Source organism: Typha angustifolia, chromosome 10 (genome assembly GCF_048772165.1).
Source record: "Typha angustifolia cultivar Huaian chromosome 10, ASM4877216v1, whole genome shotgun sequence".
Lineage (NCBI taxonomy): Eukaryota > Viridiplantae > Streptophyta > Magnoliopsida > Poales > Typhaceae > Typha > Typha angustifolia.
The window spans coordinates 7,072,460-7,088,157 of record NC_133248.1 but is presented as its reverse complement, the minus strand read 5'-3'; the positions used below and the strand labels follow the sequence as shown (position 1 = coordinate 7,088,157).

Here is a 15,698-nt window from a genome sequence, read left to right as displayed (position 1 = left end):
CTTAATGCTTACGCATAACCATAGACAGAAGGCTAACTTCCTTGGATCCGAAAAATCTAAAGTGCAAATCTTAAACAAAATTATTTTCAATCGAGTATAATTTGTTACCATTCTCCCAAAGTGGTATAGATCTCTTGTTCATGAATCCAATTTCCAAGTACCCCCTTTTATTATATTCGTCGCGTATTAGTAAAGAAGAAACCCCTTTAATGAAGTAAGTCTTAATCATTGTTCCACTACTAAGTCCAATCCGTTACAAGAGCACACAATATTATCTACCAGAATCCCACCTTATTCCGCCCGCTATTCCACTACTTATCCGACCCCAGCGCAGCTCAAATACCGAAAGTGCCCATCCGCTAGCCATCTTTTTCCGCTCCGCAGAGGGCACGATAAGGGTAGAGTTGGAGGGCATTATCGAGAATTCCACTTCTCCCGTCGTCCCGAGACGGGAATGAAGCGAGGAGCTTACGGAACACTTATAATATTTTTGTATACTAGGAAACGAGAAGAAGGCCGGGTCTCCTTTTTCTATTTGAGTCCTTCTCTTTCTAGGATATTCCCTTCGAATTTTCCTTTTTGTGTGCATTATTTGGCCTCAATTCTCATCTCGCGGCTCCGAGGACCTTCGGTTCCTGGTTGAACTCTTCGTTTGTGATCGAGAGGAAAACCCCCGGGGGGGTTTTGATTGTGGCATTCACTTAGGTTAGTTTTTTGGCGAGATCGATGGCGTCGATTATTGATCTTGGTTAGTTTTCTGTTCAATTTGGTGTTTTCCTGCTTGCTATTTCTCTTCTTGGTGATGGTGTTGGATTTAATTCATATATGTGGGGTTTGGTTTGTCTTTATGTAAATAGAATCCGATTTTTTATATAATAAGGAGCATTTGGTAGTCTTAGTACCTGATTTGGGTGTTTCATGCATTAATATTTGGGGCGGATGGTACTAAACCTGTTGGGATAATGCATTATCACGTGGAAGGTGCTTTTCGATGGTTGTTATGAGTGGACTATGCCATTTGCATGAGACTATTAGTTAGTTATCGGACGCCATTTGGACTACATCAGTTGCATTTTTGTGTTGAATTCCTTTAGCTTTGGTTCTGACTGTGCATGCATTGGATGCCTCTATGATTTATTATAATTGGTTTTTCAGCTACTTGTTTTTGAGTGCCACAAGGGATTTGTTAGGTCTGGTGGTGATTTTTTTGGTGAAACGCATGAGATTCTGAAGAACGGGATGATAGAATGCAACGTTTGCCATTCTAAATTGCTCCCTCCAATGACCGCAGCAGTATCGAAGGCATATCATAGCAATAGAAGCAAGTCCTCAAAGCACCATGCTCTTAAAATTCTCCTTGTTGTTGGTGATTGCATGTTGGTTGGACTTCAGGTAACTTAGCCATTATTTTTATCTTGAGTTGTTGATATGAAAGGAATGCACTTGAAAGGAAGTGATGGAAATCTTAGACATATATAAAGCTAAAGTAAGCCAATTAGAAATGTTAGTTACAGACATTAACATTTAGAACCAAGCCCTGTGAAAACCAAATTTCTCATACTAAATGCATGCAAACAACTTCCTCTGTGTGCCAAAAAATTAAACTCGTACTTGTTACTGGAAAGAAATTTGAGTTGGCAAAATTGTTGTTATTACATACTGGACAGGTTCAGTTGGTGGAGTATTAACCTGCCACTGGATTAAGATAATATATATATGAGAATATGGCTCTGTTTGTGAACTTAAATTTTATATCAGTAACAAGGATAATTGTTTCTTGTAGCAAAAAGCTGACAGTTCAGCAGTTTAACAGGATTTTCTATTTTCTTGCAGCCCATTTTAGTGTACATGTCTAAGGTGGATGGAAGATTTAAATTTAGTCCCATCAGCGTGAACTTTTTGACTGAGGTTACAAAGGTTATCTTTGCCATTATCATGCTACTATTGCAGGTCTGTTAAATCATACTTCATTTGCTTTCTTTTGCTCCTTGTTTACTGATTAAATATACTTTCACTAGCCAACTTTGGATGCTAGATAGAAGATACTGAATCTGATTGCATTTAACTAATTCATTTGGTTTAACAAAAATGATGTGGGAAAACTTGGCCTTTTATTTCAATTCTCATGTCAATGACACTCCTTAGAAAGTGTTGGCAGTTTTTTGTGATTTGGCTGATTTCTACTGCAAAGGAAGTTTAAATTCTCAAGTACCTGGGACTTTTTTTGGACAAACATATTGTGGTTCAAAAAATAGTAGCAGCTAACTTAAGTTATTACAAGTTTATAAGATGGACATATGGAATTTTAGAAGAATTTGGTATGATTAAGCATTACATACATCAACTTACTACTCTAAAGCTACTCTCCAAAGAGTGAAAATAACTATCAAAACTCAAAAAATGAAGGATTTTTACTATATAAAGAAGAGCCTAAGCCCATATCTCTGTAAAATATGTCGGAACAACCTCATCCTCATCTGTTCAATATCTCATCTTGTAACTTTGTGCTGACTAAATTAATGTATGCAAATGGTCAATATTTTCTTAACCAAGAATTTGATGGTCACCTAAATATAAGTGCGAACTAGGTAATTGGTGGTTCCTGGTGGTTCCGTAGCATAGCTTTATACATGTTTGAGAATTGTCTCCTTGCCTTAATGTTCCACATTTAGATTCTTTGACCCTGTGTCATTGTCTAGTTGATACTACTCGCAATTCATGCTTTCAATGCTAGTTCTGCACTTGCAAGCACATTAAACAATGCCGATTGTACTTTGACCATGACCACTACACACCCCGAGTAATTAATCGTGTAATTATTTGTTGTGAGTTATTTCAATCATATTTAATGACTACTACGAATTAGTCATTTTGAGCCCACCCACTCGGATTGGCAGGCTAGGCGGCAAAAAGTGGGAGAGAAACCTCTTCTATCGATTTCTACATTCCTTCAGGTAAAAGATGCTCTATGCTGGACTATTTATAGTATTCATGGTCACTACTTTTTTAAGTTGTTTCTTTCTAGATTTCAAGACTAGTTTCGGTTGAGGCTACACCCGACAACCTTGTATCTCTAATTCAAAATGATAAACTTTGTCTCTTTATTCCATTGGGTAGTATATTATCAGCTTGTTTCATGGCTTCATCCAACTTCTTTAGAGATTTTATTGTTCTCTACAATCGGTCGGCACCCCCCCCACACGCCTCTATGTACTAGTGGCATACTCTTGCACACGCCATCAGCACACCTTTGGTGTACTTCTAATAAAATTTTTAAGGTATTATTAGATGTTTTTGAAGTCTGCAGCATGGCAATCCATAATTTTTGGTTTGAATAGATATATATATTAAAGCCTATATTAGAGTCTTTTATCCTTAGATAATGTTGTAAATGACTTATTTTATTAATATATCAAAATAATTAAGTAGATATATAATTCAACACATAATATGATTGAGTACATTCATTAATTGAAAGTAGTTTAATAGTTAAAACCAAAACCTAGTTGAATGTAGTCAATATAACATGTTGCTATATCAATTTTCACCCAAATTGAATAAATTTGACATATGAATTTTGGATTTTTTTAAATTTGGGAGAAATCTAGTTATACTGAAGATTTTGGGCTCAAGTCAATTCATATGGAGTTTATCTAATATACTCCTACACTAATTTTGATTTAGTTTGAATGAATTTGACATATTAATTTTGATTTTTTTTAATTTGGGGTAAATCAAAGTTTTCCTTTAATTCCTATATTTTAAAGAGTACTTTTTTATAGATTTAGCACCAAAATGCTAGATTCATCATTTGTACACCCAAATTAGCTTTTCTTTTAAAAGAAAAACCATGCAGAGTGACACGAGTCAGCGCGGGGCTATGCCCGAGCGTCATGCCCTTATCAGCATGTCCATTACTGGTTTTCTGTATAATATTTTAGTACAGCTCTTTCAGATTTTGTTGGTTGTGGCAAACTAGTATTAATCTCTCCTTAGGTGGCAGTATATTAGTCTGGAGGCAAATTTCATGTCTAAGGAAAAAGAAACTGGGTCTAGGTATAATAATTCTGGAATTACTCTGATACATCTTTTAGATCTTTACCCCTTAAGCAGACTTGCAGACTTTTGGCTTTTGAGAACTTTCTATTGTGATGATCTTCTCTTCTGACGTTTTAGATGATGTCTAAGGGGCATCACTTGTTGTGCCGGTTAAGCTTTTCAATATGTTCTAAGGAACATGAGTTTGAGTCATAAAAGCAATTTCTTCAGTCACTTGCAAGGCTATATTATATCTTACTGGTTCCTAGAACCTGCACTAACTGGAGGCATAAAGATGAGAAGTAAAACTTTCTCCTTCTATCCTTTACCCTTTTCCTGCCCTCTCCTTGTTTCAGCAATTCATGATTACAGAGGTTCTTTTGCTGAATTTGGATTATTACGATTGATGATTGAGAAAGAGAAATGATCAAAATTCCCATTGATTTTCCGAATCATTGTGTTTTATACTTCTATCTACTATCTATTATTGGATTCTTTGTCAAAGCACTCATTGGATTTTAAAACATTTGTTAGTTTGTAATGTCTAATGCTGCTGAATTCCACAACTACCTTAATTAAAGCTCTTGGGCTGATTTAATATTCTTTTATTCTGGTACTTATATGATATATATATTTTAGAATATCCTAGTTGTAAATTCTGCTACTCTGTTTACTTGCAATCTCCCACACGTTCAAAATCTAATAGCTGATTTGAACTGCTAAGGATGTTTCGACTTCCAAAGTTTAATCTGCTTGCAGTTACTTATGGTAATTGTAATATTTCTCTGTTTAATATCATGGCATATTAAAGTCTTCCTGAAACTTGAGAATCATCTGCACTTTTATTCTACAAGTAGGTGCCATCATTTTATCTCCTGGTACACTTTCTGATTCTGCAGGAAGCTCACAATAATGTTCTTCTGGCTGTTCCTGCTCTTCTTTATGCCATCAACAACTACTTAAAATTTATCATGCAGGTATGTAGCATGTATAAGATTCTAAAAAGTGGTGAAGTACGTACAGTCTTCACATCTTCTTCTCTTAAAGATATAGGTTGAGCAATTTGTGTGATCATTCATGCTAATCTCTTAAATCTTACGTATTAGCCATTTGAGTAATACTGAATTGAATTTTCAATTTTGTATATATTCTCTGATTGTTGTGCCTACATTCCATGCAGTTATACTTCAATCCTGCAACCGTGAAAATGCTGAGCAACCTGAAGGTACTGACTTTTTTGGACTTACAACTGACTTGCTTTGTTTCCGTGACAATTTTCACAGTAAATCACAGTTTAATTTCCAGTCTAGTTCTTGTTGAAAGGATTTACTTTTGAATTTACATTGAGAAATACTCAATCTGCCTGAATTTTCCATAAATTTTTCTACATTCTTCTTCTCCTTAAAGATTTGTCTATTTTAACATGCAAAAACTTGGATGCCACATGATTTCGGTGCTTTCATGCTAGTGTTGTTGGTGGATCTTTACTGACATGTAGCTGCTTTTATCTTATTGAACTCTATTCTTGTTAGTAGCATGGATCTCAAAATCGGCTGATCTCGAATCAGATTGGCTGATCCAGATCGGGATCGGCCATAATCGATCCTGTCAAGACCGGTTTCACCTAGTTTCGAGCGATTCGTCTCGGTCGTATCAGCCGAATCCGTCAAAACTCGACCATATTCGTTGAAAACAACAATATCGGCTGAAATTAATTTTTTTTAAAATTTAGGTCAAATTTAAAATATATCTAATCTAGGAGACATTAATAATTGATTTCATCAACTGCTTTATCTTCAAATTTTTAGTTTTTACTCTCAATCTCTCACACACACTCTCTTCTAACTCTCATATTTCACTGAGTCCATTTGGTGACCGTTCTGGTGAGCCCTCTAGCTAGTCCCCACTTTAGTAAACTCGGATGAAATTTTTTTCTCATTTTTTTTTCTTTCTCACTTTTTTAACTTCTCTTTTCTTACTACTATATAACAAGAGCGAAGAGAGATCTTTCTCTTCATGTTGTTCTGCAGTAATAATTTACGAATATAAATTCATTATAGTTTTGAGTGAGCTTTGTTTTATTTTTAAAATTCATATGTGATTATTTTTTATTTCTTATTTTTCTATTATTTTTAGAAATTTTTCTGCATTTTAAATAATATTTAAAATCTTACGTAATTAAAAATAGTCCGATCCGATATGGGCGGCTGATAAGACTGATACAACCGATTGATACGACTGATACAGTCAATTGATACATATCGTTTTTTTTTTAACGGTCGATTCTGATCCTGATGCCAAGATTCGGAATCTTGGTTGGTAGTATCTGAAGTCTGAACTGCACTTTTCTTATATGCAGAAATGTCTCTGTATAAGAGTTTGCAAGATGTTGATGTCCGAGTTGCATCATTCTTTAAAGTAATTGAACAAATCAATGTTGAGTTCATATAACTAAACTCAACATTTCAGGTGAATTACCTCGTTTTCGGCTTTCCATATAACAAATGAGATCAACAGTCCTCAATCCTCATGGCTACTGTCTTCTGAGGTTCACTAATTTTACCACTTTCTCAAACTCGTTTTCCCATCAGAATTTGAGGAAAAATGTGTTATCATGACCTTAATATTTGGAAAGTTTATTCTCCTCAAATTATTCATCTGTAGTTAATTATATAGAACTTATATTGAGCTGTGATTGTTATTTTTATCATCTGCTTAGTTTTGCTATAAGCTTTGTCTTGAAATTGTTCTCATTGGACTTTCGTTATTATTTTGCTGTTCCTTTGTATGTTGCGTTGAATATACATGAATTTAGTGCTGACAGTACTTCTTGATTCTATTGTAGGTTTTGATCATTGCCATCCTTTTAAAGTTTATCATGAGAAGGCGCTTCTCAGTAATTCAGGCAAGTTCCAGCTTTGAGAAAAAAATATGGGCCATGTTATTTGACTATTTGAATTTCATATGGTGAAACATATGGAAGGAAAGTTGAACTTACTGTCCACTGATTACTTTCACTGACAGGATTTATCATTATAGCTACTTTAGCGGCTTGGAAATCATGATTAGTAATTAATAATTTAGTATTCTATTTTCTCCCTGTAGAACCAAAGAATAATCTCTCTCTCTCTGCCCTTAACGTATTCATCAGTTCATTTAAGTTACTGATATGTGAAATTCTCCCTCTTTTTCTTATTGCATAGTGGGAGGCCCTTGCTCTTTTGCTTATTGGAATCAGTGTTAATCAGCTAAAATCGCTGCCTGAGGGTACAACTGCACTTGGTCTTCCTGTAGAAACGGGTGCCTACTTATGTACATTAATTTTTGTAAGTCATACCATCTAATAAAGGTACTGTTGCCATTCATACAAGATTTTCAGGTTTTGAAAATTGACTTTTTTGTTTTTTTTTTTCTCATAGAAGTTTATACTTAGTCTATACAAATATTGTTATTTCCCGTATACTATTTGGTGATTGCAATGCCATCAGCACTATGGAGCTTAACAAAATGATATTGAGATTTATTGTTGGAAGTTCAGGGATCTGTTTCTTTTAGGCTTACTTCTCAATTTGGAGATAACTAGGAAATATTCATAATTTGATGTCTATTTTAGCTCTCCACTTTCTTAATAACACTAAATAGAACATGGGATGGCTTGGTAGTAATAATCTTTGTAATCAGAATCATTTGAAACCTTTTCAGTCTTCAAAACATTTATGTTATTCTATGACTAAAATTTTGTGATGATAAGGTATGTCAATTCCATTCAAGAGGTCATGGGTTTATGTCATGGAAAGAACCTCTTTAGTAACAAGGATAAGATTACCTACATCTTTCCTTCTCAGACCCCACCTTGGTGGGACTCAGTGGAAGCCTCATTATTTGTTTGCCTTATTCTTTATGATCAATTTTTTTTGAAGATGTTTTGGAAAATAATACTCATATTTTAAGAAACAACTAATAGAAGTATAAATCAAATCTAAGAATGAAGTGCTTTCCTGAAACTTCCACATCTTTGATGGACCAGTTCTGTTTTCTCTTTTATTCTTGCTATAAGAAGTATAAAGTTTATAAATTTAAAGTATTTTTGATGCGTTGCACAATTACTTATCGAGTTTACTCACTCAGTATAATAGCTCATTAAAGCTGTATGAATTTGCAAATAAGTAGTTCTTTATCTTTTATCCTGTATCTCATTGCACAGATTTTCTATTGGTGATAAAAATATGTCAGGTAACCATTCCTTCATTGGCCTCAGTTTTCAATGAGTATGCTTTGAAAAGCCAATTTGATACAAGCATATATCTTCAGGTAACTCTTCTACATGTTGTATTTAGACTAGAGCATTTCATTGCTACCCTCCAATATTGTGCATGCAACAACATTCTCTCTGTGTGATTTGATCTGCAAGTCTTGTTGATTATTCTGTCATCTACTTTGTTTTAGGTGTCATTTAACATTAACATTGATGTTTTGTTTGCAGAATTTATTTTTGTATGGCTATGGTGCTATATTTAATTTTCTTGCCATCATTGTAACTGCTATCATCAAAGGTAATTCAGCAAGGATGCTTAAATATTGCTGTAACTTAAATTACCATTTCTTGCAGCCTGTGCAATATTTTATCCTATTATTGATTTTTTTTTATTCAGTTTAAAGCATTACTTTTTCCAGTATTCATGACTTTATGTCGATATGCAAGAAATCTATTTAAGAAATAACTTAGAATTATGTGACTTTAGGTCACTGCTTTGTCTCACTATGACCAACTTGTCATTTAGAATCAGCTTACTCTTGCTATAATACAATGAAAAGAATGTAGGAGTCATGGATTGCTAGGCTGGTCGGTATGGGTCAATATACATGTTGTGCCAGTGAATTACTGGCAATGATATGGGGGGAAGTATCTTGATGCCCTCTTCTGCTCACTCATGCTGACCCCATGTCAACTTGTACCACTGGGTATTGAACATATCTTACTTCAATTGGATTAGATTTGGTGTCTTTTTTATTCCCTTTTCTACCCTTTCAGTTTTACCTTTTGTTGTTTTATCTATGTAAATGACAATTTAAATTTCAGAAATCAAAGGAAAATGTAAGTTTTCCTGAGAAACTCTAAAGAAAATTAGGAAAGCTAAACTGATTACTATGAGAAATTGTATGTATTAAATCAATATCTAATGCTATACAACTTCAGTTTGGTCCTTAAAACATGTTTTAAGGTCTTAAAAAGATTTAAATAGCATTTTTTGAAAATATTTAGCTATGCAACATGCTAATGACATATAGGTTTGGCATGGCACATGCCGCAATATGTGACGTGTCGATGTGCCGAGCCAAGACCGGCATGCCCCATGCCTTTTGCATGGCAATCCTTGGCTAAGGGTGCACTTTGCTTTCACAAGCATCCAAGTTACTACAATTTTAACCATTAATTTAGCTTCTAGAGATTTTTATGTTGAGTAGGTAGTGACATCATGCTTAATTTCTCCACCTTGAACTGAATGAGAACAAAATTGTCTTAAAATCTGACACTGACTAGTGTAGAAGCTTTGCATCCGCTGCACCAGTAACCATAAGCTTTATACTCCTTTAATGACACTGCCGTGGACAGTAGTTTGATCCATGTTCTTGACTTTATTCAGTAACATGTTACCAGTAGATATGTTTAATTTTAGTTTTTAGCTGTTCAAATATCTGGGAAGTTTCACTTATGAATATTTAATTCCTGATTCTTTTCTGTAGTTAAATGAATTCATGATGAAATAGCGCTTGTGGACTTTTCTTCAAACAAGTAAAAATAAAAATTCTTACGCAGAACATAATGTACTCTATAATGATCATATTTATAGTTCAACATAATCCATCTTCATGCTTTTATGATTACTTTCCTTATGTTGGTGAGACCAATATTCAATATTTCATTGCAACACTTATGAATGTTATTGGTATTCAATGAAGCACGGACACCTCTCCCAGGAGGACCTATTTATATTGTAATTCCTGAAATGAAGATTAAGGGTCACTTTTTACATTGATATTTCTTGGTTATCCAACTATATATGATAAGAATCTGGACAAAGGGAATTGCAAGCTGTTGACACTTTGACTTGCTAACCAGGAATAATTATGGGGTGATGGTTTATGCTTTTGACTTGCTTAGTATACAAAATTGGGGAAATGACTTGTATCTAAAGAAAGCTAACAAAAGAAAATATTGGTAAGTTTTGAGAAGGCAGGCATAAATTAATTTTAGAGAATATGTGTGCAGACATTCCTATAATGTCAAGCTCCAAACAATAAATTGTCTCGTCAATCTACTAGCTTGTGTCAGGCAGGTGTGGCTGTCTATTTGTTAGACTCTTGATTCACCTAGTATGCGGGAGCATTTTTTCCCTGAAATAAAGAAAGGCTGAAAAGAGATTGGAGATCTTGAAATAGTATGAAGGTGGAACGTCAAAGGATAGCTTCAGACCTCGAGAGTTGATTTTTGCAGGAATCACTGGAGTAATTTGGATCATCAAAATAATTAAAATGTTTGAGATCTATATTTAATGAGCAGTGTTCTGTTTTTCTTGAGAGATGCCTTTGTCCTTTGAAAAGCTAATGATAAGAGGAAAATGTTGATTTCAATTGAAGAAGAGTGATCAATTCTTGTTTTGGAACTGTTCTATGCTAAAGTATTTTATGTTGTCCATTGCATTTGTAAAGGTTTGCAAACATTATTACAGGCAGTTTCAGAGCTGTCTCACTATTTCTACTCCTTATTAGCTCATCTTATTTTGCTTTTTTTTTCCCTGTTGCATTCTAATTTAGAGACCAATTTGCAAATGCCTCTTACATCCATATTATATTCATAAATATTTGGTCCGGCATCTTAATGTTTCAGGCCCCATTAGCTTTGACATACTTCAAGGCCACTCAAAGGCTACGATGTTTCTTATATGCAACAATGCAGCACAAGGCATATTGTCATCATTTTTTTTCAAATATGCAGGTAAACTAGCTGCTAAACTTAATAAAATAATTTCCTGATTCTTGCAGAAATTTTAACTTCATTTAGCTATTAAACTGCTGGTACAGCTAACAATCCAAACATTCGTGCAGACACAATATTGAAGAAGTATTCATCAACAGTAGCTACAATCTTTACTGGCATAGCATCAGCTGCACTGTTTGGCCATACTCTGACTATGAATTTTATCTTAGGAATATCAATAGTGTTTATATCAATGCACCAGGTAGCTATCACATTTAAAGGCATTAATATTCAACAGTTTTTACATACTAGACACCGCTGACTATGAATTCCTTATCAGTTCTTTTCTCCACTGGCAAAAGTCAAAGATGAAGGACCAGATGGTAAACTTGAGATGATTGATGCTCAAGATCTCAGGTTCTTATCTTTTCTGTTCTTGAATATTGATTAGCCTGATTCTATATTTTTTGCTTGCTTGGATGTAATTAAACTCCCATTTTGTAACTGACCATTCAGAAGAAAGAATAACTTTTGTTCTCTCCGTCATATTTAACATAGTTTCACTGTAACTACACAAACAAAATGTCTATGAAGCATAGATGATTGCATAACTTAGACATGTCTCTATCAAATACGATGCTCCCTCAGACCTTCATGCTTGCATGTCGATTTAACATAGTTATACTGTAACTCCACTAAAATTAATTGTCTATGATTACGAAGCAGGGATAATTGTATAGCTTAGCCATATCTGTATCAGATACAATACTCCCTTGTATGCTTTAAAATTATGTGTCAGATACTTCCTTTACGTATATGATTTTTTAAGATAGAAATAAGAAGGAAGATATGGCTTGGATACTTCTTGTTTACTTCGAGGATACTTCAAGAAGCTTCATATATAAGCTAAGTTGAAGAGATGTTATATTTGTAATAAATGTCGATCCTACATGTTATTCTTGTAAGGCAATATTAATTAATTTAAGGAGATTTCTATTAGGATTTTATGGCACAATTAACTCATGATTAGAGACTGAAATGGTATGTCTTGTTGATGAATAAGTTGGAGATGTGATAACATATACATTATCACATGTACCACAATATTTTCTAAATAAAGTAAACCATCATTGTATGTATGTATACATTTCATCTGTAGATGCATATTTGTACATGTAATATATAGTTGTATACTACTATGTATCCTTAGTGTATCATGTCCTCATTTTCTAAGGTTTGCTGCATCAATACCCATATCATATTATATACATGTAGCGTACCCTTATCCACGTTTCATAGTTAATTGCTGTTGAACTATTTGAAACTGAGCTTATGGTCAATTTTTGTTGCCTTTGCTACACTCTCTGCAATCCATTATTAAGAAACAAGCTTGTCAATCTACAGATATTGTGATGTTCTGTAAATCAGCTAGCATGCCAAACTTTGTCATGCGAGTTCCACATATACTATTGTCACTGTTTATACTTTATACACAACTGATTTACGGTTTATGTACTATCTATAAATCTGCATGATATTCTTGGATACTTTTTGTCTTTACAGATTGAAGGAAGCATCATTCATTGATATGAGTGCTGGTGCAACTGAAGATGTAAGGATATTTCTACTGCTGAGGCTAAGGGTACATAAGAACTGGTTGGTTACTGAATAAAAGTTTTTTTTTTCCTTTTTCTTTCTCAGGCTAGTCATCGTGTTGGATCTGATGAAAGAAAACTGCTTCTTCCTACCTGATTCTAGATCGAGGCATGTATCTGGCTCTTGACTTATTTCTAAAATGAGCATCTATTGCATATGCAATTCACAAGTTCTGGTGTCGGAAATGACATGAGGGAAATATGTGTTGTATTTGCAAGGTTTGAAATCTACCTCTTTCTGCTACCATAGTAAGCCACCTCAACACCATATATTGCCAAGATTTAAGGTAAAGAAGTCATAGGATTTTGGAATCTGTACCAGAAAAAAGCTAAAGGAACCTGTCTTCATCTGACAATCTATTCTGTTTAAGATAGTCATTCCAATTTTAATAAAGTAGTTTGTACGGAAAACATTGTTTGAGTGTAGATAATTTGAGTTAAACTTTATTAAGTTATGAATATAAATCAGTTGCGGAGCTCTTAGCAAAACTTGATCTCTATTCCATTAGTAGTTAACATTTTATACTGTCTCCTATTGGAGTCCTGCTTAAATTTTAAACGACATTTTCATTTAAAAAGTTAGTTATTTTTTATTCCTTTATGGCAATTTCTTGAGTAGGCTTGTTTATTGTGCATAATCAGAAAATTTTATTTTCGACTCTATTAAGATATTGAGGCTTTGGCTATTACATATGCCCTTGATTTGCACACTGGTTTAATTAATGTGTTTAACATCTTATTCCTATAATGTGGATTATACATCATTTGCTCAATTGTAAATAGTACTATACATGACAAACTTTAGCTTGTACATTGTGCAAACTGCAAAATTTAGCAGCTAGGTTGTATACAGGAGGAGAATTTTTTTTGTATACTGTTAGTATATTTCTAGAGTTTTGGAAGCCATTGGGTAAATTTTTGTTATTAGAATATTAAAGATAAAAACCACCATACTCTAATAGCTTAAGCATTAACTGTAGTTGGGTGGACCTAAGTTTGAATTCCACCTGACCTAGCTTCTCAAATTTTTTTTTTTTTTTTTTTTAGTGTCCTTAAGAAGAGAGAAGGCACCTTTCTGAGTTGGGACTTAACTTTAATCACCTTAAGAAGAGAGAAGGCACCTTTCTGAGTTGGGACTTAACTTTAATCAACTGTAGTTTGCTGTTGATGTAGAATTGTGGCCTTAAGGAGGAAGAGGATCCTTCTTGTTGTATCTTTAGAATTAGATTCAGATACTACTAATAAAGAATCTATTGGAAGTGGCAATTACCGGTAATCCCAGATCTTTAGGAAATTATTTTGAGAATTAATAGTTTCCATTGTTTCAAAAGGCACCTGCATAGGTGGCATATGCGACCACTTGGGCAGTGGCAGTGGGTAAACTGCCCTGTTTATTCATCATTCCGTACTTGTATGCGGCCTGACCTCATGTGGTCTACATGCATTTGAATATGTACCAGCATATGCACCACATGTAGACTCGCATATACTGCGTATCGACCATAGATGCACTGCATATGAATGTGTCAATTTGTATCATGTTTTAGTAAGTATTTTGGTGATTAATGTTTTCCTAGTGATAGTCAACATTTATTACATTTTGTTGGAAATATTTAGTTGTCGGTTTACTTGAGTAACCAAATGATTATAAGTAATTAAGTGTCAACACCTTCAATGGATTGAAGAGCTTATATTATACCACATATTATATGATTATAACATATTTAGGATATATTCTCTACATAAATTGTATATAATACACCTTTTCTAGTAATTTTATTGCTAGACCGTATATGCAGTCGGAGATGCACTAACGGTTGGCTTGACAACCCATAGATCATGAGGGCTTTCCCCAGCATTGTTATGTATGAAACCAGGCCATGTGGATGGGGAAGGGTGTGGTTAATTCTAGTTTATAACCTGGAAGACATCATATATCTTTTCTGTTCTTTTCTGGATTGTATGTTTAATGCCTTCACCATTGGCTACCTTTGTCTTTTTTTTCTCTTTTGCAGGAACATTTTTGTTTCTCATAATTATCTCCTTACTTTTTGATCTTTCTATTTTAATACTTACACAAGGATGTTTTCTTGTCGCAGGAGATTTTAAAATGATATTCTTTGACCGGCATGATACAAAGATTAGGCAGTTGTAACTAAGGAATAAAAAGCTCGTTGCAAACAAAAGAGAGAAGTATATCTATATGCATTTGACCCAAAGTTTTGTATATAGACCCAAAGTTTCAAGCTATGTCATTATGCTGTAGCCATGCAGTAACAGGGTTGGAGAATGAGTTACCAAATATGCAGCAGGATGTACACAAATTTCAGCACAGTTGACAAGGCTGTTCATATATGAGAATACAGAACTCTTCATTTGTTAGTTTTACAGTTGATCTATACTACAAGTTCCTAACCCCAGTTTCTTTTATAAAAAATTATCACATTAATGCATTTTGACTAGCTTTTATCCAGCTCTCTTTGGAAAAATTGGAGGCACAAATAATATATGGCATCGGAATTCTGCAGTTAAGTCATATAAGTTTCTAGTTCTTTTTGTTCTTAATAATCGTTGTTTCAAAGCCATGGAATGATGTTAGAACTAGGGCTGTTATGCTATAGGTGTAGTGAATATATCTGATCATATTTAGATCCCAACTTTTGACTTAGAACTAGGTGTTTTGGGTGAATTGAAGAACAATCCGCCCTTATCAAGATGAGGGAAAAACTGAGTATCTTGTGCAATAAAGTGTTGTATGAATGTTTTTGAGTTCAAATCCAAACGGACATCAGGAACCAGATTTGAAGTGGTGCAAGAAACTGCTCGAGTTTTACCAAAAGCGGCAGGCTTAATTGTGACACTATCAAGTTCTCATTTCTCTTAAAAACATTTTGGCCAATTCCATTTTCACTGTTTGTACTATGATCCAATAATATCACATTAAACCTCTGAAGAATTGCCCCCCTGCACTATCAAAAAGCTGCACAATCTGCACCCTAACAGATGGTTGGAGATTTCTTTGTTTA

General features: G+C 34.2%; 1 protein-coding gene across 7 annotated transcripts; it reads left to right on the top strand.

Annotated features, from left to right (window-relative positions):
* Window positions 1–307: 307 nt before the first annotated feature.
* LOC140768796 (CMP-sialic acid transporter 4-like) lies at window positions 308–15,054 on the top strand. Of its 7 annotated transcripts, none has more exons than XR_012105803.1 (16): window positions 308–748; window positions 1,156–1,392; window positions 1,834–1,950; window positions 2,898–2,954; window positions 4,938–5,015; window positions 5,219–5,263; window positions 6,884–6,943; window positions 7,242–7,364; window positions 8,272–8,349; window positions 8,522–8,591; window positions 10,928–11,035; window positions 11,146–11,279; window positions 11,358–11,434; window positions 12,581–12,629; window positions 12,719–12,891; window positions 14,772–15,054. XR_012105803.1 is itself a non-coding variant. In XM_073109213.1 (16 exons), exons 2-15 carry the CDS (start codon window positions 1,240–1,242, stop codon window positions 12,767–12,769), a joined length of 1,200 nt encoding a protein of 399 aa, XP_072965314.1. In that variant the 5' UTR covers window positions 311–705; window positions 1,191–1,239; the 3' UTR covers window positions 12,770–12,781; window positions 14,772–15,054. The 7 variants fall into 7 exon arrangements, 6 of the variants coding, with proteins under 6 accessions (XP_072965314.1, XP_072965315.1, XP_072965313.1 ...); XM_073109213.1 differs by having other exon boundaries at window positions 311–705; window positions 1,191–1,392; window positions 12,719–12,781; XM_073109214.1 differs by having other exon boundaries at window positions 311–705; window positions 1,171–1,392; window positions 12,719–12,781.
* Window positions 15,055–15,698: the final 644 nt, after the last annotated feature.

Bases quoted from the DNA above. Each gene is read 5' to 3' on its own strand.
- LOC140768796 (XM_073109213.1), top strand. From the start codon at position 1,240: ATGATAGAATGCAACGTTTGCCATTCTAAATTGCTCCCTCCAATGACC. The intron at 11,036-11,145 runs GTAAACTAGCTG...ACATTCGTGCAG, and splicing joins ATTTTTTTTCAAATATGCAG to ACACAATATTGAAGAAGTAT. The intron at 12,630-12,718 runs GTAAGGATATTT...TTTCTTTCTCAG, and splicing joins GTGCTGGTGCAACTGAAGAT to GCTAGTCATCGTGTTGGATC.